The sequence below is a fragment of the Ursus americanus genome, chromosome 25, assembly GCF_024610735.1.
Source record: "Ursus americanus isolate L20-20 chromosome 25, mUrsAme1.1.p, whole genome shotgun sequence".
NCBI lineage: Eukaryota > Metazoa > Chordata > Mammalia > Carnivora > Ursidae > Ursus > Ursus americanus.
Genome location: NC_142151.1, coordinates 36,788,151 through 36,812,918, shown reverse-complemented (window position 1 = coordinate 36,812,918; position 24,768 = coordinate 36,788,151). Strand labels below are relative to the sequence as shown.

At 37.0% G+C, this 24,768-nt stretch overlaps 1 protein-coding gene across 1 annotated transcript in view; it reads left to right on the top strand.

Moving 5' to 3' along the window:
• NELL2 (neural EGFL like 2) overlaps positions 1 to 24,768 on the top strand; it is a 316,526-nt gene that overhangs the window by 274,970 nt on the left and 16,788 nt on the right. The window contains exon 16 of the mRNA XM_045801231.2: positions 18,861 to 19,001. Within this exon, the coding sequence (XP_045657187.2) occupies positions 18,861 to 19,001 (141 nt within the window). The remainder of the gene's footprint in view (positions 1 to 18,860; positions 19,002 to 24,768) is intronic.

Genomic DNA, 24,768 nt, shown 5'->3' with positions numbered 1-24,768 from the left:
TAGGGTTACCTGACTGTGGCTACGAAGCCAAACAACTATCTAAAACTAGCAGAGTATTCTCTTAGAAATCTGCCTTCTGGGGCTCCTGGGTGGTGCAGTCAGGTAAGCGTCGGACTCTTGGTTTCAGCTCCAATCATGATCTCGGGGTCGTGGGAATCTGTTTGGGACTCTCACTCCCTCTTCCTCTGCCCCTCCCCCCTCAAATAAATAAATAAATCTTAAATATATGTATTTAATCTGCCTTCTTAGGGCCAAAAGTTATATTAGGTCATGAATCAACCTGGGAGATAGAGGTGAAGAGACTCGTTTATAGGAAATGTTCACCTTTAACCAACCCTCCATGGCCCCATCGAAAGAGGGAGATACATAGAGTAGATAACAGAAGATGACCAAGTAAAACCTCTGCAATGAGATCCCGAACGTAGGTCGTGTTTTATGGTATGTTTGGGATCCTTGGCCTTCGACAAAATAAAATTTGAAAGTCACTGCAGTAATTTACGACACTGAGAAGAAGAACACTATCATTAATGCCGGCATTGGGGACTGGTTTCCTCGAAATGTAGACACCAGTAACTGGTTCATTTTGTTCTTTTTTTCACGTTTTCATATCATCTTAACATCATGTACCAAAAATCACTTTGTAAATGCCTTCCTTGTGGGGAATTCTATATGATATGAAGAGAGCTGGTAGTAATGATAACTGTTGGTAGGAGTCTTCTTTTTTAAATTCAGAACAGGCAATAATTATATGTGAAATTTCAGAATAATTAGCTTCATTTGTAAAAGATCCTGTAATTGAAGATTCCTGTGAAATCCTAGAAACACAATCAGAGTAGAGAGAAAGTTTGGGCCAATCAGTCAGAGAAAATAGTTATTTTGAAGAAAATATGCACAGGCTTTTGAGAAGCCTTTCTAGAAGGTGATTATAGGACTTTAATTTTAGGATCATCTTTTAAAAGGACAGGGGGCGCCTGGATGGCACAGTCGATTAAGTGTCCAACTTTTGATCCGGTCTCAGGCCATGCTCTCAGGGTCAGGGGATTGAGCCCCACTTCGGGCCTTGCACTAGTGTGGAGTCTGCTGGGGATTCTCGCTCTCCCTCTGCCCCTCCCTTACCTCTCTAAAATAATTAAATCCTTTTTTAAAAATCAAAAGGACAGGCTCTAATGGATATTATTCATCTACTTCATAATGTTGAAGAATAAAGAGGCATGTGGGAAAGCAAACCAAAATTACCAATCTACCCGTTTGATAAAATTAATCTTTTGGAAAAGTTTATGTTTTATTTATCTGAAAATGTTATCAAACTACATGTAGTGAGCAAAATACTTAGTTAACCTAGTTAAGTAATAAAAGGTAATTTTTAAAAAATTGAATAACTTTGCATTTCAGACTTCACCACATACATTGTATTAAAAGTAATATCCTAAGGCTCTGCACTGTGAATCCCTGATGATTAGCAAACAGAGCAGTCATTTTCTGGGATCAGTCTCCTCAAAGTATAGGTAGAGATGCTTACATGTGTGACCTGTGTTTTCCTGGAGCCCCTCCAGTTTGTGTGTTCAGGATACTTTCACTTTCTTTGAAGGGATTCTAAGAGACAGTGTTCCAGGAGGGTGCTTTGTCTTATGAGTAGTCAAAGTTTTTGCTTTCATTTGCTTTTTTTATCTGGTGATTTTAACACAGTCATTGTAGGCTTCTCCATTTCAAGTTGGGCATCAGGTCCTATCAATGTTACCTTCAGATAGTCTTCTGGATCTTTCCCCAGACCTAGCGTCATCTCCTCATCAAACCCTTTCCTGTTTTTCTAAACACCCATTCCATCTGGAATTACCTTTTTGAATTTTTCAGACTTTGCTGCTATTTACGAAGTGGGTGTCTCAATTTTCTCTGTGTGAGCTGGGAATGGGTACTGGGGGAGAGAGAGAAAACCCTTAGGAGAGGAGAAGGCCATTCATAGAGAAAATGGAAAGGAAAGGAGAGGAGAGGAGAGGGGAGGGGAGGGGAGGGGAGGGGAGGGGAGGGGAGGGGAGGGGAGGGGAGGAACCAGGAAGCACATACACTAATACATCAGGTTACACTCCTGCTATACCCATCTTTCTTTCTCGCTACATTATAAGCTTCTCAAATTCAGGTCCCATATTCTCTCCATTCATATATCTCCAGGGTCTACTAAATAATATGTTTTTAGTCAAACTGATATAATGAATGAATTAATTAATTAATATAAATGTGGAATACATGTCTTATGTATCTTACATATGCTTTTAGAAAAAATAACATCCTTATTCAGGGGAGAAGAAATAAGAAAGCAGGGCAAATAAATGATACCTAGATTTCCCATGCCTGTGAACTTGAAAGATCTAGATTTCACATAGTTTATCTGGGGTATAGTATTGAATTAGGGGAATATTAACAGCAATAACAAATTGAGCCAAAATGCATTATGGCTTAATCACAGAAGTTTCTTTTTCACATAACTGTCAAAGTAAGTGTTTCTGATTGGCAGGAAGTTTAGGGAATCAAATTCCTTCTCTCTTTTGCCTCCCCTACTCCTCTTTCTCCACTGCCTGGGACCTTGTTAACTGCGTCCAGCCAGCAGAAGGGGAAGAAAGAAGGTAAGGCCAGCAATCCTGCTTCCTAAAGCATTGGCTGCTCATATGTCATGGGCTGAAACTCAGGTATTCTAGCTGTGTGCCAAGCAAGAAGAGGAAATAGGTTTCTGTGAACTGTTAGCAATCTCTGACACAAACAACATTTTATAACTATTTTTATTCTTTCTAAGAATTTATCTTATTAGTAGGTTCTATGATTTTTTTCAAAATAACAAGAAATTAAATATATGGGTAGAGAAATTTACAGCAAATGAAGCAGAATTCATCAATTAATTTTCCCTACCCATCCAATAAATTTCACTCTCCTCGTTGAGGAATTTCCTTTGTTCTGTAGGGCACAGGAGATATTAGAGCATAAAAAATTACAGAGGCTGTCTCCATAGTTTAGAGAGAACATGCCATTAGGGCATAAATAAAGGTGATTTAACAAAGGTTTTTCTATTTTTTAATCATTTGCTATATGAAATTAGAAGTATAGAGTGCTTAATTTTATAGTTGTGCATTACAGCTATTATTGTGAGTTACATTTGAAATAATTCGTTAAAAAGTAGAACAAATTTAATGTTTACAATTTAGCTTTAAAATCCCAAATTTAAGTTTTGAAGCAGTTATTGTTAGCATAACTCTGAAAGAAAATATTGGTTAATTGGTTAAATTGGTTAATAATATTGGTTAATTGGTTAATAAAATGACAGCTATCACTATATGCCATATCCCTTAAATAGCCCCCCCCCCAAAAAATGTGTAGCATAATCTTTTAGGTCTGCCCCTCTGATGTTCTCTAAGTCCAAAGGTCCTTCTTGCTTTGTGCTGGTCACTGTGGGCCTAACTTTAAAGGACCAACGCTTAAGTTATATTCCTAAGCCCACTACAGAACCATTTCCTTTGAAGAAAAACAATGGCTTAAATAAGTTTATTTCATTAATGCGCTTTCCATTGTTTTGAAACACTCATCTCCGAATTCAGATGCTTCCCATTCATGACTCAGTCTTGTCTGTTGAGGATGAATTTGCCAGAGGTCAACAGATATTTTCTGAGGCCTCCTGTACACCAGACTGTGACCTACAAACAAAGGGATTCAAAGATGAATAACGTGGAGCTCCCGGGTGGCTCAGTGGTTAAGCATCTGCCTTCGGCTCCAGTCATGATCCCAGTGTGTTGGGACTGAGCCCCACATCGGGCTCTCCCACTCCCCCTGCTTGTATTCCCTCTCTCACTGTCAAAAAAAAAAAAAAAAAAAAAAAAGAAGAATGTAATATTCAGGCCCTCCAAAGGCTTTTATTTGGAAACAACCTAAGTGTCCCTCAGTGGATGAATCAATACAGATGTGGTATATACATACAGTGGAATGTTATTTGGCCATAAAAAGAAGGAAATCCTGCCATTTGCGACAACATGGGTGGATCTTAAGGACATGGTGCTAAGTGAAGTAAGTCAGACAGAGAAAGACAAATACTGTTTGATCTCACTCAGATGTGCAATCTAAAACAGCAGAACTCAGAGAAACAAAGAGTAGAATGGTGGTTATCAGCAGCCGAAGGTGGGGGAAATAGGAGAATGTTGATCAAAAGGCACACACTTCCAGTTATAAGATGAACAAGTTCTGGGGATCTATGTGCAGCATTGTGACTGTAGTTAACAACACTGTATTATAGACTTAAAAGTTGCTAAGAGCATAAATCTTAAATGCTCTCACCACAAGAAAAGAAATGGTAGCTATATGAGGTGATGGAGGTGTTAGCTAATGCTATGATGGTAATCATTTTGCAGTATAGAAGTGTATCAAATCCACAAGTGGTTATCTTAAATGTACACGATGTTGTATGTCAATTATATCTCAACACAGCTGTGCAGAGGTAGGGGGGAGACTGACAGACCCTCAGCTGACCGTGGAAGTTTCAGCAGCAAGTGCAGCAGGAGGACTAGAACCCAGATGATTTGGAATGGCATCCTGGATAAGTAAGACCTGAGAAGAGCCTGAAAATATGGTTTTGATGAGTCAAAGGAAGGGAATATGTATTCCAGAAAGAAGGAGCCTTGTAGGCAAAAGAATGGAGGCAGGAAAGTCCAGTTCCTGTGCAAGGAAGGGGGAAGGTCAGGACAAGTCTCAGAGCACACCATCTGTGGATGATGAGGCTGGATGGCCTTGGTCATCTTCTTGAGACATTAAATAACATGAGGAATGCATATGAGCTGCTCTTCTAATCCATTCTGCTTTTATCTATAAATTCTGTATCTATTGTGTAAATATTTATAAGTTATAAAAACAATGTAGTTTAATTTTAGAAGATTTATAATGAAGAAATATACAAAATAGAAATGTCATATTACCAGTTGGAGATAACTGTCGTATTCATTAATGAAATCCATGTTTACATACTGCAGTAATATTTTATTCTTCACTTTGATCCTACCTTTTTTACATGACATTTATCATAAGTGTTTTCACATGTCATTACTGATTTTCAAAAACGTTTAATAAGCTGCATAGCATTCCACTTTATGCATGTGCCATAATTTATTGAATCCCTCCCTCATCACTGTACATTTAGATCATTTTCTTTGCTCTAGCAGCACAATACTGAAATAGTACAGATAGAGCTAGACTTCCAAACGCTTCCGATGTTGCTGATGAGGGCATTGAAGCTACCAGAAGGACAGACTTCTTACCCAGACTCTTTACAAAATTGGAGCCTGCCTCTGAGCAGCAGGGGAATGAATTCCTGGGCAACGTGTGTGCCATGGAAAATTGCAAGTAGCTCATGGCAGTTGTGTTCATATAGAGCTTGTATTTCTTTGGGGTTCATTCATATCAGTTCTATTATCACTAGATAAATATTTAGAATCTCTCTGTGTATGTGTGTGTACGTAAGTAATGATGTGATGGAAACTGGAAACAACAGATAGATCAAATCCTTGGCACTTAGTAGCCAAACAACTGTCAGCTTCTTTTCCTCTCCTACTCTCTCATATAAGATAATCATGAAAATGTGAACTAAAGGATTTTTTTTTCTTTTTAAAATAGCCAAGTACAGAATTAGTCTGAGTCAGGACTGGAAACCCTTTGATGTAGCATTTGGTGTTGCCTTCATGATAACATTGGATTGTGTAACTGATCGGAATGATCATGGAGAAATAAGTTGTTAAAGTGAAAAAATATATAATTAGTCAGGAACAAGTGTGTTAAGTGACCTCATATTGACAGGACCAAACAGTTGCCGTTAGTCTGCGTGGCCGATTTGTAGAGCACCATAAAAGAACAAGCCTGTCTTTAAGAAACCCATAGTCTGTTCTATTTCATTGTCACTGGGAGGAGTTATTGCTTTGCTCAATCACTTTCCTTTTGTATTTTTTCCCTTCCATTATCCATATGGGAGAGATGTGATGTTTTGTCACCAGCTGAGAAACCTGTGTCAAGGTGGTGGGGGGTTCAGCAGAGAAGGAAGCAATGGTTATAATAAAATGGTCTGCAAGTAGGAAGTCGGTCAGATACCTGACACTTGCTCCAAGCCAACAGAAGCCATCCATCGGTACATTTCATGTTTAGGACTTACTCAGAGCTGTATCCGAAGACTTCTTTTCAGATACATGTAAACTGTAGTCTTCCATTTCTTTGATTATTGGCATCAGTGACCTCATTTGGCTCAAAGCAGTATTTCTTGTGATATAAGTTTGTTAGTTTGCAAACAAATACAGAATACCTATTTTGAGTCTCATCTTACTATTCCTGGCATGCCATTCAAAGCTCATTTTCCTGAATAGCTAGTAAGTGAGCTCATCAAAATGCATAAAGCCTTTCTTAGCACTGTACTAATAATTAGAACACGTGCAGTAAATTATTACACAAAGACTCTCTAGCCCTCTTATTCCTACTGGATAGTTTGAGAAAAATCAGCTTCTTTCTTCTCCTTCTGGAAATAGTCTTGAGGTAGATCAAGTAGACAGTCTAATCCTTGCTATTAGAAAGTAGCTCAGGGACGCATAGGAATTAAGACTTTCCTATTTTTTACCCTGATTAAGAGCAGTCTACTTATTATTGGAGAACTAGCAGATGCTTCACATTCATGTTATCTTGGGAGCCTAACTTAATAATATCATCTAACATATGAAAAAAGCATTCCTATTTTAAAAGTAGGTACTTGATTACAGTATAATAAATGAATAAATGTTTTAAGTAATTTGTTACTATTTTCAGGAATAAGTCTGGAAGTTTGGCTCAGCCATGTTTTCTCCAGTGGCCTACTCTTCATTGATCAGAGTTTCCGAGGAAAGTAATGTCTCTTTCCTGAATTCACATATTTCTTCATCTGTATTCCGTTAGGCCTCATGATATCTACCTCGTGTCTGAGTTATCTACTTGCTATATCTATTTTATTAGACTATGAGCTCTTGAGTATATCCCCAAAATATCTACCCTCTGTGTTATATATGATAGACATTTGATATGTATTTGTTGAATGAATAAGTATTTCAAGTCTCACATCCTACACATTAGCTATCTCGTAAAAGGGATAGAAGCTGCAAAGATGTTTCAGCTTTAACAAAGGAGCTTTCAGAGTTCCTTTTTGTTGAATGCTTTGTTCAACTTGTTGCTCATACATCAGAAGGAGTTTCAATGCTATGTTAAACCAGAAGTATTTATTCCTAAATACACATCAAGAAGCCATTGGCAGTGCTCCTTAGCATTGTTGACAGCCCTTTCTTCTCCCCTGACACCATTTCCCTTGGTTTCTGTTAGACTTCTGATCTTCCCATCTCACTGCTAGCAATCGCTCCTGTAGTTTCTCTTCCTTTTCCACCTCCCTCATTTTCCCCCAAGGATTCCCCTTGGTCCTTTCTTATCTCTCTCTAATCTCAACTTTAGTCGTATCATCCAGCCAGTTCTGATATTTGTAGCATCTTGGGCAATCAGTTCTGACTGTGCTCCCCTCACGTCTCCAGCCCTGGTAGCTTTTTCCAGAACTCCTGTCTCATTTTTCTGTCCATCTAAACATCACTACTAGCAGAATTGCTATCCTATTATACTCAACATTTCTACAATGAAGCTTCTGAATATTCTGAATGTGTATTTTTTATGTATATGAAAGAAAATAGACCTGTGGTTAAAAATCTCAAACAACATAGAACTTAGAATGAAAAGCAGTAGCTCCCTGACTTACTTTCTAGAAGACTTTCTTAAAAGAAGTTCCGTCTCTGAACTGCAGAACCAGAAAATGACTCAAAGACTATTTTCTTCAATTTTCCAAAGACGGTATATGACTGGTACCATACCAGATATACGGGAGAGCAGTTAATTTATGGCCTACACAGGACGACGTAGGGCAACCATAATTCCCTTGTGAGACTGCAACTGATGCAAGATGCTAGGAGGGACCACTTTTAATTCTTCTAGTATGTTCATACTGTTATTAGTCAATTTTAGGCATTATCAACAACCTTCTTGCTATGGAAGATGAAGATTTGCCTCCCTGTACCACCACTCTTCCATCTGCCCCTCATTCTCATGCAGGTTACCTTTTCTGCCTTCAGCAATATATATTTCCACCTTCACTTTTTGTTTTATCTGCTCTACATAGCATTCCTCAGTTCTCCATTATGGAAAATAAAGATATTGTTTCTACTCATTACCTCCGTCTCCCAGCCTCTGTCTTCTGCTTTCTCCTACCTCCTGTCTTTTTTACATTATCAAGACTGATAAGTTCCATTCAGTAACCACAATGAAGTATCCCATGCTCTCACTAATTGATTAGGTCTAAAATTTGAAAATTCTTAGTGTTCACATTATTGTGACCATGCAAATATTATTTATTAGACAAGTAGTGTATGTGTAGTAATTCTTATCTTTAAAGCATTTTGTTTTGTTTTGTTTGTTTTTTCCTGACGTTTCTAATGGAAAATCATTTTTCTTTTATACTTTATCATAAATTCATTATTTAAAATAAACTCTCCATCATATCTTCTGGTATATAGACTTCTGTATCAGTCTGCATTCGATCAGGAAGATGGAGCAACTGCAAGTATTATGGGAATAGGGAGTTTTATCCAGGAATTAAGATTTACGCAGGTGTGAGAGGGGCTTGGGGAGTGAAGGTGTGCAAGGCGGCAGCTTGAGGATTTGAGAAACACTCACTTATTACTTCAGAATAACACACTAGAACTGGTGAAGAAGCCAGAGTTCACAGGAACCACTGACACTGATTGCCATGACTTCCCCCAAATAATGGCTTCTTCCTCACTTCTCTTTGGCAAATCTTAAGAGTTCCTCTCCTTGTTAAACACAGAACCATACAGAGAAAGGACTTCTGGGAAATGTAGTCCCCAGCCTTAGAAATAGAATATGGTTAGTAACAGCATATAGCCTCTACAGCCTTTTCCTAATATACTTCCCTTCTAAAATCCTCCCTGAATGGGAAATAGGATCAGAGCAGAGGTATGACACAGTCTGACATATATTTTAATAGGATCGTCTGGATGCTATGAATTCAGAATGGACTGTAGGAGGGAAAAAATAGAATCAGGGATATTCATTAGGCTGTTATAGTAAGATGGTAAGATATGGACTGAAGTGGTAAGCGTGAAGGTGGCTAGAAGTGGTGATTAGATTCTGGATATATTTTGAAGACATTGCCAGTAGGATTTTTAGATAGCTTTGGTAAGAGGAGTTGGAGAAAGAGAGAAATTAAGGATATATCTAAAGTTTTTTGCCTGAGTAATGGGATGGTGTTACCATTTGATGAGGTGGGGAAGACTTCAGAAGGAGCAGTTCGGTATCCAAGTGGAAACATTGAGTGAGAAATTGGATAATTGGGTGAGAAAACAAATAGGTTTTGAAGAGAAGAGAGTGATCGGGAGAAAGTGTGAATGAGGTAATGTATTATTTTCCCAGGGCTGCTATACAAAAGTACCGCAAACTGGGTGGCTTAAAAATCACAGGAATTTGTTACCTTATAGTTCTGGAGTCCAAAATCAAGGTGTTATCAGGGCTCTGATCCTTCTGAAGACTCTAAGAATTTTTTTGCCGCCTCCAGCTTCTGGTAGACCCAGAGATTTCTCAGCTTGTGACTATATAACTGCAATTTCTGCCTCCATCTTCATATTGACTTTTTGTATGTGTGTTTCTCTTTGTCTTGTCTTCTGAAAAGGACACCAGTCATTGGATACAGGGCCCAACCTAAATCCAAGATGATTTTATGTCAGGATCCTTACCTAATTATATCTGCAGAGACTCTATTTCCAAATAAGGTCACATTCTGAGTTCAAAGTGGACATGAATTTTGGGGGACTGTTATTCAGCCTGCTACAGATAGTTTTCAGTGTATTGATGGTGTTTGGATATTTAAAACCCTAGTAATAGATACAACCACTATGAAACCAGTAGAGAGAAAAGAAAAGATCAGAGAATAGATCCCTGGGGAACTCACAATTTTGGAGATTGAGAAGATAAGATCTGCAAAGAAGCCCAAGAGAAAAAGAGAACTAAAAGTGGTATGTCCTTGCAAAATGAGGAAAGTATTTCAAGGAGAGAGGGATAAACTACTGGTAGGTCTTTCTCTGCCTTGATTTAAACCTTTATAAAATATTTTTTAAAAAATACTACATGGACATAAATTTTCCAAGGAATTATACATCTTAAAATATCTTTATTCTGCTTTCATAGATATTTGACAGTTATGCTAAGTATACACTTCTATGGTCAAAATAATTATTTCACTGTGTTATGTAGCATGCAGTGCTACACATGAGTAAAATGATACTGGACTACTTCTCATCCCTTTATATGTTACCTATTATTTCCCTCTAGAAGATATTAAGATTTGTATTTTATACTTACTGTGAAATTTTACAGTGTGTATTAAGATGCGAGTCTTTGTTTTGTTCATTTGTGGGGCAGTGTTGTATATGGAGTAAGGGTTTGATCTCTGTATCTAGGATGTCTGGTTCAAATTCCAGTTTTGTTCTTCAATAGTCTTGGGGAAAATTACTTAAATTCTCTTAAAAATTACTTGCCTATATTTATTTCTCTTTAAAATGGGGAGCATAATAATATTTTCTACTTCATGGGACAGCTGTCAGCACTAAATGAATATATATAAGTAAATTGAAAGTCACAGTGGCTGCTACATAGTAAGCCATCAATAAGTATTGGCTATCAGGTCATTATTCATTATTTGGAGATCTTAGTTTAAGGCCTTTTAATCTGAGGACTCTGTGGTGAAGAGCTCTTATTGTTCTTTTTAAAGATATTTTTCTCCCATTGACTTCTCTATTTTTGGTATGAATTTTGTCTTTAACCAGAAGTTGGACCTTTTAGATGGGTGCTCTTTGCTTTTTTTTTTTTTTCCTATCATATTTTTCATCTATTTTCTATATGTTAAACTTTTCAAGAGACTATTTCTACTTGATCTTCCAAGCCGTATATTACATTTTAAAAATTTTCAGCTATTATATTTTTAATTTCCAAAAACTCTTCCTTATTCTTTGAATATTCTTTTTTTTATAGTATAGTGTCCTTTTCTTATGGATGAAATATTCTCTCAAATCTATTTGAAGATATTAATAAGAAATGTTTTAAGTTCTATTCTATAAATTATTTCTATTTCCTTCAGGGTCAGTTTTTCTGATGGTATATCTTGGTTATTCTAATAACCAAGTAAATGTTATATGTTTTTCTTAAGTATTTGTTGTCCCTTGATTTCACATTAGTGTTTAAGAATGAATACATAGAAAAATGAATTTGAGCTTTGATATAAAGGTTAAGTTTGTTTACTGGCAGACTTATACTAGGTGAGCTAAATGAGAGCGTGTTTTGTTTTGTTTTGTTTTGTTTTTTATAATTTGAGATCTCTAAACGCTGAAATGAAGGGACTTTGTTCCAAAGGATGATAACTCCTATATTAGCTGCCCAGTTTCTTCCAGATATTTTACCTATTTTCTTTACAGAAGAACCATCCATTCTGGCTTTAAGGGTAATTGCTTTTTTTCAGCAGTGTGCTCAACGTGGAAGAGGTGGATGGGTTGATTATTCATCAGTAGACTTAATTAAACCATCTACTTTCAACTCCATGTCTCACGTTAGCTTTACATGGTATTTCACATCTCTTTGGAATTCTTTAGGGAAGATTACTACCCTCGTCACCTGTAGCACTGCCCATTACGTATATATTCTAGGCTGTGGCTTCCTTTGCTCTGACTATACCACTTCACCCATATTCTATTTTCCAAGGAAAGACAAAAACTTACTGAATTTTCTTTTCTGCTGGTGGTGTTTTTCCTTTTGCCTTTGTTTATATAATCATCACATTGTACACTTTAAATATTTTACAATTCTATTTGTCCATTATATCTCCATAAAATTAGAAAAAATAAAGTTGGTTTTTCTAAAATGAAGGTAAAAATATACATTTAGGAATAAATCCTGGCAAAATATGACTCAGATAGCCTTTCAGAAAACTACAGACTATAAAATCTATAAAAATTATTAGAGAAAGAGGAAATAATATCATGCATCTGTATTAAAAGATTCAATAATGTAAAGATGTCAGATCAATCCATAGAATCAATGCAGACTTTCCCCTCTCTGTTTTTTGTTTTGTTTTGGTTTGGGGTTTTTGGGGGGGAGAAATTCACAAAGTGATAGATGAAAAGCTCAAAGAATCAAGATACTTTTGAAAAGCGGTGGGGGGAAGGGAGAGGACTTTCTCCAGAATTGAAGTTATTCTAATTAAGTCAGAGTAATATTTGCAAGTTTAGACACCACACCCCATCCCTAAGAAAACCTTATCATAGTTGCTGTTAAGGCAAAACACAAGGAACACATAGGACAAAGTACAAAAAACAATGAGCACTAGGAGATCTCCAAAGGAAATTAATCTTAATATGAGACAGAGACAGGTGAGAAATAGTTAAGTAACTGGATAAGACAATGAAAAAGAGAGAGGAGCACTCTAGGCAGTAGGGACAGCATAGGCAAAGACTGTGAAGGAAAAAAAAAAAGAAACATTAATGTACTAAGACCCCAGGAACCACAAGAAAAATCAGATTGTCTTGATCTTCTTTCTCTGTATGGTATGTCCCCGGACATATGTAATGTGAACTTGGCCAGTCTTACATCAACACAGGGAACATGAGAGGGCTTTGTACACTGACTGAAGATAAGCATTTGAGAAAAATATGCTTCCTTATCCAACTATTTCCAGTTTTTTTCCTCAAGTCTTTATAACCTTTTTTCCTAGATCATGATAAACATCCTCATAAGGATATGAGACTGCCCCTCGTTTTGCCCAGTCCCATCTGTCCAATATAGAGGTGCTACTCTGTTCCTTCCAAAGTATGCCTTAGATCAATCACATCACTCTACTGTTAAAGACTCTTCAGTGTGGCTTCTGATTGTCCACAGAAGAAAAGACATTCTCTGATCTAAACACTACTTGTAAAACTGTATTTTCCTTTGCTCCTTTCCAGGTAATCAAATGACATAAGTGAGCATGCTTTATAAACTATGAAGGGTTATTTCAGAGGTGGAGGTAGAATTTATACATATTTATATCCTGGATAAGCCAGGTACCACTCCCATGAGGCCTTGCATTGTTAATGGTAGGAAATAGAAAACTATTAACAGAGAGAATTAGTCCTCATTCAAAACCAGAGAACTCAGAGAGATTTGGCAAAATATTCAAAGTTACACAGCTAGCAAGCCAAAGAGCTGGAACTCACTCACTTTAAGATACACATTGTGATATCTCAAAGCGGAAGCTGTTTCTGCAAGTGTCCGTCTTGAGAGGCAGCCTAATGTGGGAAAGAGCGCACTGCACTTGGCAGTTAAGAGGTTTCGGTCTATTGTGCGAGCTTGGGCAATGTACTTGCTCTCACTGCTTCTTTGTGACATAGGGATAAGAATATCTCACACGGTTGTGAGGACTGTGATGACATTGTTATGTGTTTTGTATTTGTATTATGCTTTTTTAAGAGCAGTCATTAATTTCCTGATTATGAACTATAAAGTAATGAAAATCATTTTCACTAAATCTGCAATGTTATCACCCGACTTAAGAAGAGGCTTTAATGGTTTTCAAAGTTTATTTACATATGTTGTCCTGTTTTATTTTCAAAAAAATGAATATGAAAAAAATCAGTCTTATGAAATTTTGGACAGTATTTTATATCCAGATCTGGCGTAGTTATTGAAAACAACATAATGCTCAAGTGAGTTTGCGCTCCTTGAACACTCGCATCTAAATGTCAAAAGCAGACTCCCCAGAAGCTTAACAAGAGACAGAGGGAAATGACCTGGTGACTAAAAAAAAAAAAATGCTGCAGATAATCTAGAAAACAAATAATCCACATGTGGGTAATCAAGAGTTGATTAATTGTTTTCAGGATGTTTAATTGCCTGCTGTTTATCAATATAATTTAACTACCAGCGCACAGGACAGTGATATAAATAGTCCGAGTACTATTTTTTATGAGAAATGATGTCAGGTTTTTATTAATGATGAAGAGAATGAAAGAGAGAACTCTCATTATTTGACTTTGCCATTAAAAATAATGTGCTCATTTTAAAGAACTGGATTTTCTTTTCTTCTGTATATAGCAGCAACTAATCAGTTTCCTCTTAGCTTAAAAGAGAGCAGGTGAAACTAATGAGCAGGGTCTGTTTTAGGCATGGATGATTCTAGACATTTGCACATTTTTATTCTTAGTTATGTTGTTATGATAGAAATAACTTTTACTGTGAGAACGAAGTTGCTTATCGCTCAAGTGTCTCATTCTGTAACTATATTTAATTTTACAAGGAAATAATTTGTCATTGTCTGAAGTCACCCTTTAAACGCTGGTGGCAACAGCCATTTTCAGTTGAAAGCAGTGGTCCGTGTGACATTCTAGAAGGCATGCATTCTTGTGTTGTCATATCTGAGGGAGACAAAGAAAACAAGACACTGACATGTGTGAGCTTTTTTTTATTCATATCTTTTTCTTTCTTGTTTTTTTGCTCGTTGGTTTGTTTTTAATGATTGCCTCAAAATGTATGTGCTTTCTAGAAAATTTATCCTCAACAGTGCCTTCCACTTTTATTATCTAAGTCGATTTGGATCCCTGGAGTATGACTACTGCTCATGACTGCTGTTGGACGGCTAAATATTATTTGGATTCTGGATTCTCTGTGCTCTGGGACAGCATTTTAATATCATCACTAGCTGACTGGTTTAAATGTTACTACTGAGGAAGTTTTAATTGTCCCTAGGGAACTGGGAACTAGTTCCTTTCTAAGACAGAATATGTAATGAAATCATAGGTTTTCATAAAATGTATTTTTAGTTTTCTATATAATGTACCTACAGAGAACAGAATTAAGGTCCTTATAATCAAGACTAAATCATGTGAGCTTATACATTCTGTACTAATCTTTTTGAATACTTTTATTCAGTTCGGAAAGTAATTTGTTCAAACATGGTAGTTCTCGTTTGGAATGAAATAATAATATTTTTTTCTCCTCAGCCTGCTGTTCCCTGTGTGTCTAACTCAATTAGATAATGTGAAGTTTGGGTTTTAAATGACCAATAGAAAATACTCAAGAAATGAATTCTTTGAAATTTTGTCTTTACTGTTTTCTAGATAAGGCTCAATATATGCATATTTGAAAATGCACACAATATGTGTGTCACATGTTAAACTCATAGTAATATTCACATCTGTGTATGGATAAAATATACTTACTTCATAAATTGTGGATCAGATTTCCATTCTTCACTTACTAAATATTTACTGAATAACCAAGAACATAGATACCATCAAATAGCTTACAGATGAGGCTGTTTGTTTTAGCTTTGGCTTTAATTAGAACCATGAGCCAAACAAACATGCCTTCTGGTAGGAAGTGCATACTTTGGTGATTCAAGTACACTCATTTTCTGCTGACTTTCACCAAAACAGAAAAGTTTGCATACACAAATCAATATTAGCAGGAACATGAAAGTGTAAAACCATGTACTATATATTATCTGGCTAGTTTTTCTTCACTACCCTAAATAACAGCAAGTATAACATTTGAAGCATGACATAGGCATCTTAAATATTTTATAAATTGAGCCATATTTTAAATGAATTAAGGTATTTCACTACATGAGGGAATTACTCGGCAAATCCTTCTGAAATGTGAATAATTGTTCTGCACTGTATTTTGGTGTTTTCAAAACTTTAGTCATTTATATACCAGCTTCATCATTTTTGTTATATTCATATAATGTTTATACCACTATTTACTTAATATTGTTGCTGTAATGTCTCTCAGTTTTTAAGTTTAAATATAATTTCACTCCCGTACTATTAGTATCACTTGCTATAAATGGAAATAATTCAGAAATATAAATACATAGCCATTAAAATCCTGTATTATCACCTAAATAACATGCTACTGGTGGCAGATATATGACTTGTTGGGAAACACTGTCCTATATGATTGTAAATTCAGATTTTTCAAATTTAGTTCTCTTAAAATAAAACATAATTTAGGTGTATATTAATCTCAGTGAGGGCAGAAGTTATTTCCGGTTTGTGCATTCTTGTCTCCCCAGTACTTAGTACTTGGTGCATAACAGGCATTCAGTAAAAATTGAATGGCAAATTAATGAGTAGGGCAGATATTTGCATATTCATCCTCTAAAATACTACTTAGTAATAAATAATAACACAAACAGGAAATGAAAATACATTTTTTAAAAAGGAAAATACATTTTGTCCAGCATATATTTGTTTCCCCAGTCTTTAGAACACAAAGTAATATAATGCATAGCATTCTTATTAAACTTTAACGAGCATGTTTGTAGCTCAGGAAAGAGTGCTGCAATGTAGGAGAGAGAAGTGGGCACCAGGCAGTAAGGAGCAAGGAGCAGGCCTAGCAACTGGGAAGAGTGAGGAGAGAAAGTAAGTGAGAAGTAAAAATTGGAATCTGTATCTATGTCATGAGATCTGAGCTAAGCCCACAACTGTGTTCAGGCAATAAAAAAGGACTAAATTAAAGGCTAAATATACATGCGAAAGTTGTTTCAGTGGAGAAGGCTCTGTTCCATTAATAGTTATCTGCAAATCACTAACACTAATGACGAGATTCTTCTAAAACAAGATACTCTACAACATCCCCCTCGTGGCCTTTCTTCCAATAAACTCAGTTCTAAAGCTGAAATCCCAACCTGTTTTTTTTTTTTTGTCCATGCACTTAAGAAATGACATAATCAATTTTCTGCATCATTTGGGTTAGAAGAAAAGACTGTATTAAGCTGAAATGAGCATAGCATTTTAGCCCTATTTATAATCGGAGATTCATCAGTTAGGGAGGTGCCTGAAATACAAATAGACTGTTTCATAAAGCCTAGGAGGCCTCAGTAAATGGAAGCAATCCACATCAGCTATTTGTCAAGAAGTCAGTGGTTAGTTGATTTGACCACTAACAATTATTTTGACAGTAGGAATTACTGACAGTACGAACTAACTCTTCAGAAGAGGAACTACAGAGACAAAAGCATTCTTAGTTCAGAAGTGATGTGAAAATTTTGCAATAGGCATATATATATATAGCCTAGTCTAAGAGAATGGTTTGCACCTTGTTTATCGAAGGGACTCTGGGCTTGTCAAGAAGTAAATGAGTGATGGTTTATATATCTTTAAAAAAACCCAGCAGTGTACTTATTGATTCATTCAAAACACTTGTCTCTTTCAAAATTGAAAAGAGAAAACAAGAAATTTCAAAAAGAAAATGAAAGGAATATATACTTCCAAGAATTTGGAGTTAAATGAGACTGAAGTAGGAAGGAAGTAGATTCTGTGGAGCTGAAGTGGACGGTCTTCAGCTGAGGGAGGACTCTAAAAAACAGCAGGCCTTCCCTTCAACACCAGGGACACCGTCATGCCTGGTCACTGCAGCAGGGCCTGTGATGCAGGTATGGGAAGTATATAAGAAGGGCTATCCTGCGTTGGCGAGTGGAATCTTCAGTCATGGCATAGGGCTGTCAAGATGGAAGTAGGGTTCATGTGGGTATTTTTGGCAGCTATGGTAATGTGGTGCCACCTTAGCATTTACCAAGGTCTGAGTCAGTCAGAGCACCCAAAAGAAGGGGGCACTCTGTAAGGCAACTCCAGGAATTACTTTTTCCTCTATGAGCAAAGGAAGAGGCTTGGATTGGTGTTGGATGTTCTCATCATTAACAGACTGAATGAAAAAACCCATAGTATCAGGTAAGATTTTTAAATGGCAGCATGTGAAAATCTGACCCAAAAAGGAGAACAAAGGGCTCACACTATTTCAGAGTAATAATTAGCCTTTGGAGGAAATAGGTGAGACTGAAGATATATATCTGTCTTTGTTTAGACAATTTTCCAGATTTCAGCATGTGTCTGCTTGTGTGAAGGAACACACACCTGAAAGTCAGGCAATCATGAACTTTTAAGTGACCTTGGTTAAATCCCATAACTTTCTTTTGCCTCATTTTTCTTCCATATGTTCAACATGCTATCTACCTGGCAAGATTTTTTTTTTTTTTTGAGGGTTGGATGAAGTAATATATGTGAAATCCATTAAAAAGTGGCACAAATGGTATATATTCTTGAAAGTCTGAAGCACGTTGCTATTGCTAGGGAGGTGAATGAAATTTTAGTCAGGGTGGGTAGGTTATGTTTATAGTAATAAAAGACCCTAAAATCTCAGTGGCTTAAAGCAGAAAGCTTGATTTCTTGCTCATACTCCATGTCCAACCCAACTAGGGGAGGAATGTGCCCCATATCACCCTCATTCAGGGACTCAGGCTGATCTTTAGAGCCCCTGGAGACTGCCGGTCATTTTGATGGGAAAGGGTACGTGTGAATCACAGGCTGCATCTTAAAGTGACACATACCCCTTCCTAACTGGCTTCATGCATTCACATGACAATCCGAGCTTGTGTCCAGCAGAAGAACTAGAAATATATGGTGAGCAGCACTAATGACCCTCATAGAGCATTTATTTTCATTTTACCCATTTTGGAAGACTTCTACAACAGAGAAGCCGTCTAACTATTTCTCCTGTTACTAATACCACTACCTTCTTTCTGTATAGCTTTCAACAACCAAGTAGACTTTCTTGAATTTCTGTTTCCTCAGTTTAAAGGATTTGCTGGCACCAAAGTACCTAGTAGCTGTCTAGCAGAATATTTCAGTTTTGGGCGGAGAAAAGCAGCAATTGTATAACATCCCGTTTTTGTTTTCTTTGCCAAACAGATATTGACGAGTGCTCTGATGGCTTTGTTCAGTGTGACAGTCGTGCTAACTGCATTAACCTGCCTGGATGGTATCACTGTGAGTGCAGAGATGGCTACCATGATAATGGGATGTTTTCACCAAGTGGAGAATCTTGTGAAGGTCGGTACAAAGAGAAGAACTAGAGTTTAAGAACACCTTTTGAGCTTGAGGAATATGCAGTAAGGTGTAAATAGTAGACATTGAGCTAATACTTAAGTTACTGGTGATTTTTGCTGTGTGTTTATACAACAGTCATTGGGAACATGTTACAATCGAACCTTTGCTTGCTAATTACAATTAATTGATTTTTAAATGCTTAAAATTTGTGACACTAAGACAGTTCTCTCTGGATATTTGCAACTGTTGAAGGGTATTTTTAGAAACCCATAATATCAGATAAGATTTTTAAATGACAGCAGGCAAAAAGCTGACCCAAAAAGAGCTAGAAAAAGTAGATGAGGTAAGCAAGATAGAAGGAAACTAGAGAGAGAGGAAATATGATAATGACATGGCCAAGGATAATATTCAGAGTACACACTACTCTGGGCTATTCCTAACCTATCACTTGGCTGGCAAAGTAAGAGCTATTTAGTGAATGTTGACTCTTGGGTACAGAAGATATGATCCCTACCTCAGAGGAGATTTTAATCTCTTAGGAGTGGAAAATTCAATCAGGTCATATTTAATTACTTACCATTAATTTTGAATTATTTTCAGTGAATTGACAAACCCCTCTGCCCCTCTATACCCCTTACTATTAAAGGGCATGATTTTTAGAAAGCAGGCAAGATATTCAAAGCTTCATGGATAATTGCCAGGGAAACCACCCACGCTGAAAGGATTTGCCATCACAAGTTTGGCACAGGAATGGAACACAGAGCAAACCTCAAGAAGTTCTAATTTTCTCCATTTGTATTTACACCTTCATAGATTAACAACCTGAGAGAATAATGTGAATGAAACGACACAGGCAGTGAAAGCCTTGGAGAATCTAACTTAATAGTACTTGACCCCTAAATGATAAGATGTCTTTTGTTCTTGGACCTCAAAGGGTTTTCACACAGAGTAAAGTGAAGCAGACTTGGGTGATAGATGTTTCCAGTGCGCTTTGCACTTTGCTGGCAGCTGCGGAGCTCTGGGCCTTGAGCAGAGGATTCATCTGGATTTTTTTGCATGGGAGTGGGAATGCTGTTGCCTTACAGGGGCTAAAACCTGGCATTTGCAAATAACCACTTAACTGTGGTCTGAGGGCTTTACCTTGCCCTTGGGAATGTCTTAGATTCAATTCTTCTGGCCCTGTAGAGAACCGCCTGGAACCATGGATTGCAAATCAAGGGGCAGATCACCCAGTGTGATTTTGCACTTCCCTGGTAAACTGCTTTTTCCATGGTGAGGAAGTCTACTTTTTTTTTGGTTTAAAATGCTACGTTTTGGTTAAGATTGTCTTTTACTCTAAGTTATACACACAAGGAATGAATATAAGTTGATTATCAATAATTCAAGTCACACATAGATTAAAGCTGAAAATGCATCTTAATTTCATTCCTCCCCTTGTCCATCCGTTCTGCTTCCCCAGGGGGAACCTGTGTTTAGTTTTGGTTGGTACCCTTGCACACCCTTTCTGTGCATCAGAATGTGAAGAGAAAAAACACCTCTGCTGACTATCTCACTTTACATTTGCAGCGGCACTGACTATCTTTGAAATTTATGACTGCAAATCTCAAGAGGGCTGAATTAATTACCTATTGATGCATAACGAATTACCCCCCAAACGTAGCAGCTAAAAACAACAAGCATACCTGACAGTTTCTGTGGGTGAGGAATCTGGAGGCCTCTGGGTTCATGGTTTCTCATGAGGTTGCAGTCAAGTTGTTGGTCAGGCATGTGGTTTCATCTTGTAGACTTGTCTGGGTTGGGAGTGGGGGGAGCGGGACTCTGCTTGCAAGATCACTCTTGTGGCTCTTGGCAGGCCTGGTTTCCTTAATACAGGAACTACTGCACAGGGCTGCCTCAAGACATGGGAGCTGGCTTCCCCTAGAGTAAGAAATCCAAGCAGAGCAAGTGCTCATGGTCTTTTTATAACTTAATTGCAGATGTGCCATTTCATCCATTCCTTACCTTCTGTTTGTTACGAGTGAGTCAGTAGGTCTGGCCAGCCCACATGCAAGGGGCGAAGATGACGCCAGAGTGTGAATAGTAAATGGTGAGGCTCACTGGGGACTAGCTTATAGGCTCCCTCCTGCAAGGGCCATCTGCTTTGCCCAGCATTCCGGATTTTATTTCCTTAGTTACTTTCCCCTGCAACTCTCCAATACAGCCATTTCATACCTTCTCTGATCGCCTCAAATCTTAGGTACCACTTCCTTTCTCTTCATCCTCTGTTGATGGCCCTGCTGCTCATTTAACCGAGAAAACAGAAGCACTTTTGCACCAGGAGCTATACTAGCTTACTCTGACTTATATCTGCTGCTTTCCCTCCCCTCCTGTTTCACTGAATTAAGTTTCATTTCTCCCATCAAAAATTAAACCCTCCATAGTACCTTATGTCTCGTCCCCTCTCACCTGTTTGAGGTCTTTGCCTTTTTACTATCCACTTTCTCTTCCACATGATAAATACTATTTTTCTGCTGCATCATTCTCATCAGTATACAAACAGCCTGGAGTAGCACCCATCTTTAAAAAATAAAATAAAATCGAGCAAAAAGTAAAAAGAGGAACTTCCCTTGATATCACCTGATTCTCAAACATTTCCCCCATTTTTCTGCTCCCTTTGAAAGAATCTTTTATATTTGTTATCTCCATGCTCTTGCTTCTAAAACACTTTAGTCCCACTGCCCCCAATGAATGCTCTCCTTTCAAGATTACTAACAATTTCCATCTTGCCAAATCCACCACTCAGTTACTGTCTTTGCTTGACAACTCAAGCATTTGAACCAGTCAGTCTTTTCTTCCTCTCAGAACAGCTTTCTTCACTTGGCTTTGGGGACCACACTCTCTCTTGTCTTTCTCTTACCCTATAGGGCTCTCCTCTCCCTCTCCAGAGGACTACATGTTCAAGACCACAGGACGGTTGGCAAATCTTCTCTATCCATTCTCAAACTAAATCAACCAGTTCCGTAGTTTAAAATGCTACCTATATATTGCTATTTCGGACGTTTTCCCTATGTAGATTCGTATAGCTCATTGCCTACTGGGTATCTAACTTGTATTTCTTAAAGACAACTTAGACTTAATGACTAAAATGTAATTCTTGATCTACTCTGTCATTCCTATAGGCCCCAAACCATAGTTGCCCGACCAACATTTTGGCGTTACTGTTTCTTTGTTTTCTTTGTACTTCATATCTGATATATCAACAAGTCTCATAATTTTGATTTTCAAAATATATTTCCAGTCTTAACCACTTCTCACCATGTCTATTGTTACCACGTTGCTCTAAGCCATCATTATCTTTTGTCTGGACTCGTGTCGCTTTCTCCAAACTGGTCTCCCTACTTCACCCTTGACTCCCCAAGAGTCTTTTTTCTATAGCACTCAGAATGATTTCTTAAAACAGAAGTAAGAACATGCTCCAGTTTTGTTCCAATACCTGGAGTCTTTCCATCTCTCTTCAGAGTAAAATCCAAACCCCAACAATGGCTTACAAGGGTCTACATGATATGGGTACTTGGCTTTCTTGCCATTTCACAAATATACCAAACCTTCTCGTGTGCTCTTCTTTTGTTTGGAATGTCTTTCCCCAGATCTTTGCATTTTTCTTTCATGTGATTCAGATTTCCTCCCAAATGGCTTCTCCTGGACTCCCAACTCAAAACAGCATCCTTCTCTGACACTCTTCATTTACCTTGCTATACTTTTCTTCATAGAAATTTTAAGTTCTCCTGAAATGATTATATATAATGTCTACTTGCTCATTATCTTCCATAGAATGTAAGCTTGAAGAGTCATAGATTTTTTATGCTTGTCAGCCACCTGTACCTAAGACAGTGCTTGTCACGTAGTAGATAATATCTTTTTTTTTGTCCAATGAAAAAGATAGAGATGGATAAAAATTGAGATAGATACATAGACATAGATAATAGATACACACATAATATTTAATCAGATTATTTAATCAGAAGTACATTAGGAACATACCTCTGTTAGAAGTAGATATATAGTAAGATAATAGTAGATATAGTCCTGTGTTAGAACTAAATATATAAAGTAGTGATCAGGACAGAATGACAAAACATAATTAGTGCACTCACAAGTGTTTAGAAAGTAACAGGGAAATGAAAATAGGCATTAAAGTAACACGTGATAAAGATGAAGATGGGGAAGTAAAGGATCGTATGAGATATTTATGCAAAACAGACTTTTCAAGGAAATTCTTTAAACAGAAACAGTGGGAAATCTTTTTTGTTTTAATACAACTCTGGAAAGATGTATCTTCCAACAGAATTTATAATGATTATCAGAAAAAACCTATGACTTTTTCAGAAGACAATGTGCTCTGAAGGATTCCTTAAAAAAAAAAAGTGTTATTAAAAAAAAGACTAAAATGCTTCTTCTAAACAACTATCCATTTGCTACAATTTCAGTAATTTGTAGAATTATAATATTAGTATTTAGAAGGATACACTTTTAAGAGTATGATTATATCTGAGCAGGTGCCATTTTTCTGTTGCTGAAAAAAAAAGGCATTTCCAAGTGGACAAAGTCACAGCAGTAGTCTCACAATTACTCTGAAGACATGCATAAATATATTCGAAGACATGAATAAATAACTGTGTACTGTTTCACTACTTTTTAGGCTGCAGCTGAATAATCTACAACGTAGGTGTTTATAAGCTGCATTCATAAAAATCATATGCTGTTTTGCTCATCCATTTATCTCAGAGGTATAGATATTGAATCCCCAGATAATGTGCCTGAGTACCATTTTCCTTCTCCATGTCATCATTTCTACTATGCCTGAAAATACATTTCTCTCTGAGAATAAAGCCCAGTATTTTTTTTCACATAAGAAATTTTTTTTACATGTCCACTCCCCCCCCCCATTAGTTTAATTTCTGGATTATTTTTAAGCTTGGTGAGGTTTTTGAACTTGTAAGACAAAAAAATAATGTTCATACAATAGCATCTTTTGAGTATTATGCTCAAGCCAAATATTGTAAATTATTAACCTAAATCAAGAAAAAGGACAAAAATGAAATGAATCCAATTCACTTCAACAAGTAGTTACTGAATCTATGCACAAGTACCTTGAGGTATTTGCCAGCCATCTGCTGCACTGAATCATAAAGGAGGTGTGGTCACTGCTCTTAGCTTGTGGAAGACATAAAATATGTACCACGACTGTCATACGAGATAGAGTATAGTGACTTTCTAAGAGAGGAGAAAGCTACAAGGCTGAAAATAATAAATACTTGAGAAAAATATGAATTTAGAGCTGTTAGGAAATAAAAGAAGAAATGTTTTTCTGTTTGGGAACAAGAAAGGCTTGAACGTCTAGCATTTGTATTAGGACTTCAAGTATGATGTGATTATTGGCAAGTTGAGAAAGGGAAAGAGAGATAAGCCAAAGAAGTAGCTTTAAATGCCTTTCTAAGGAGTATGAACTTGACTCTGAAGGACTATTTTTGAGAAAGGAAATGATGAAAATATATCTTCACCAAATCCATATTTGAGCCCAGTTCTATTTTCTGAACTCCAGACCCATACATCCAACTATTTACTGGACAGCTCTACTTGGAAGCCTAGAGGAAAGTGTAATTCAACATGTCCTAATCTAACTCCTGCCTTTCCTCATGCTTTCCTCACCCACTTTCACTCTACAGTGAGATCTTGCTCTTCTTTCTCAAAATAGCATCAGTTAAATTTTCCAAGCCAGAAATTTAAACAT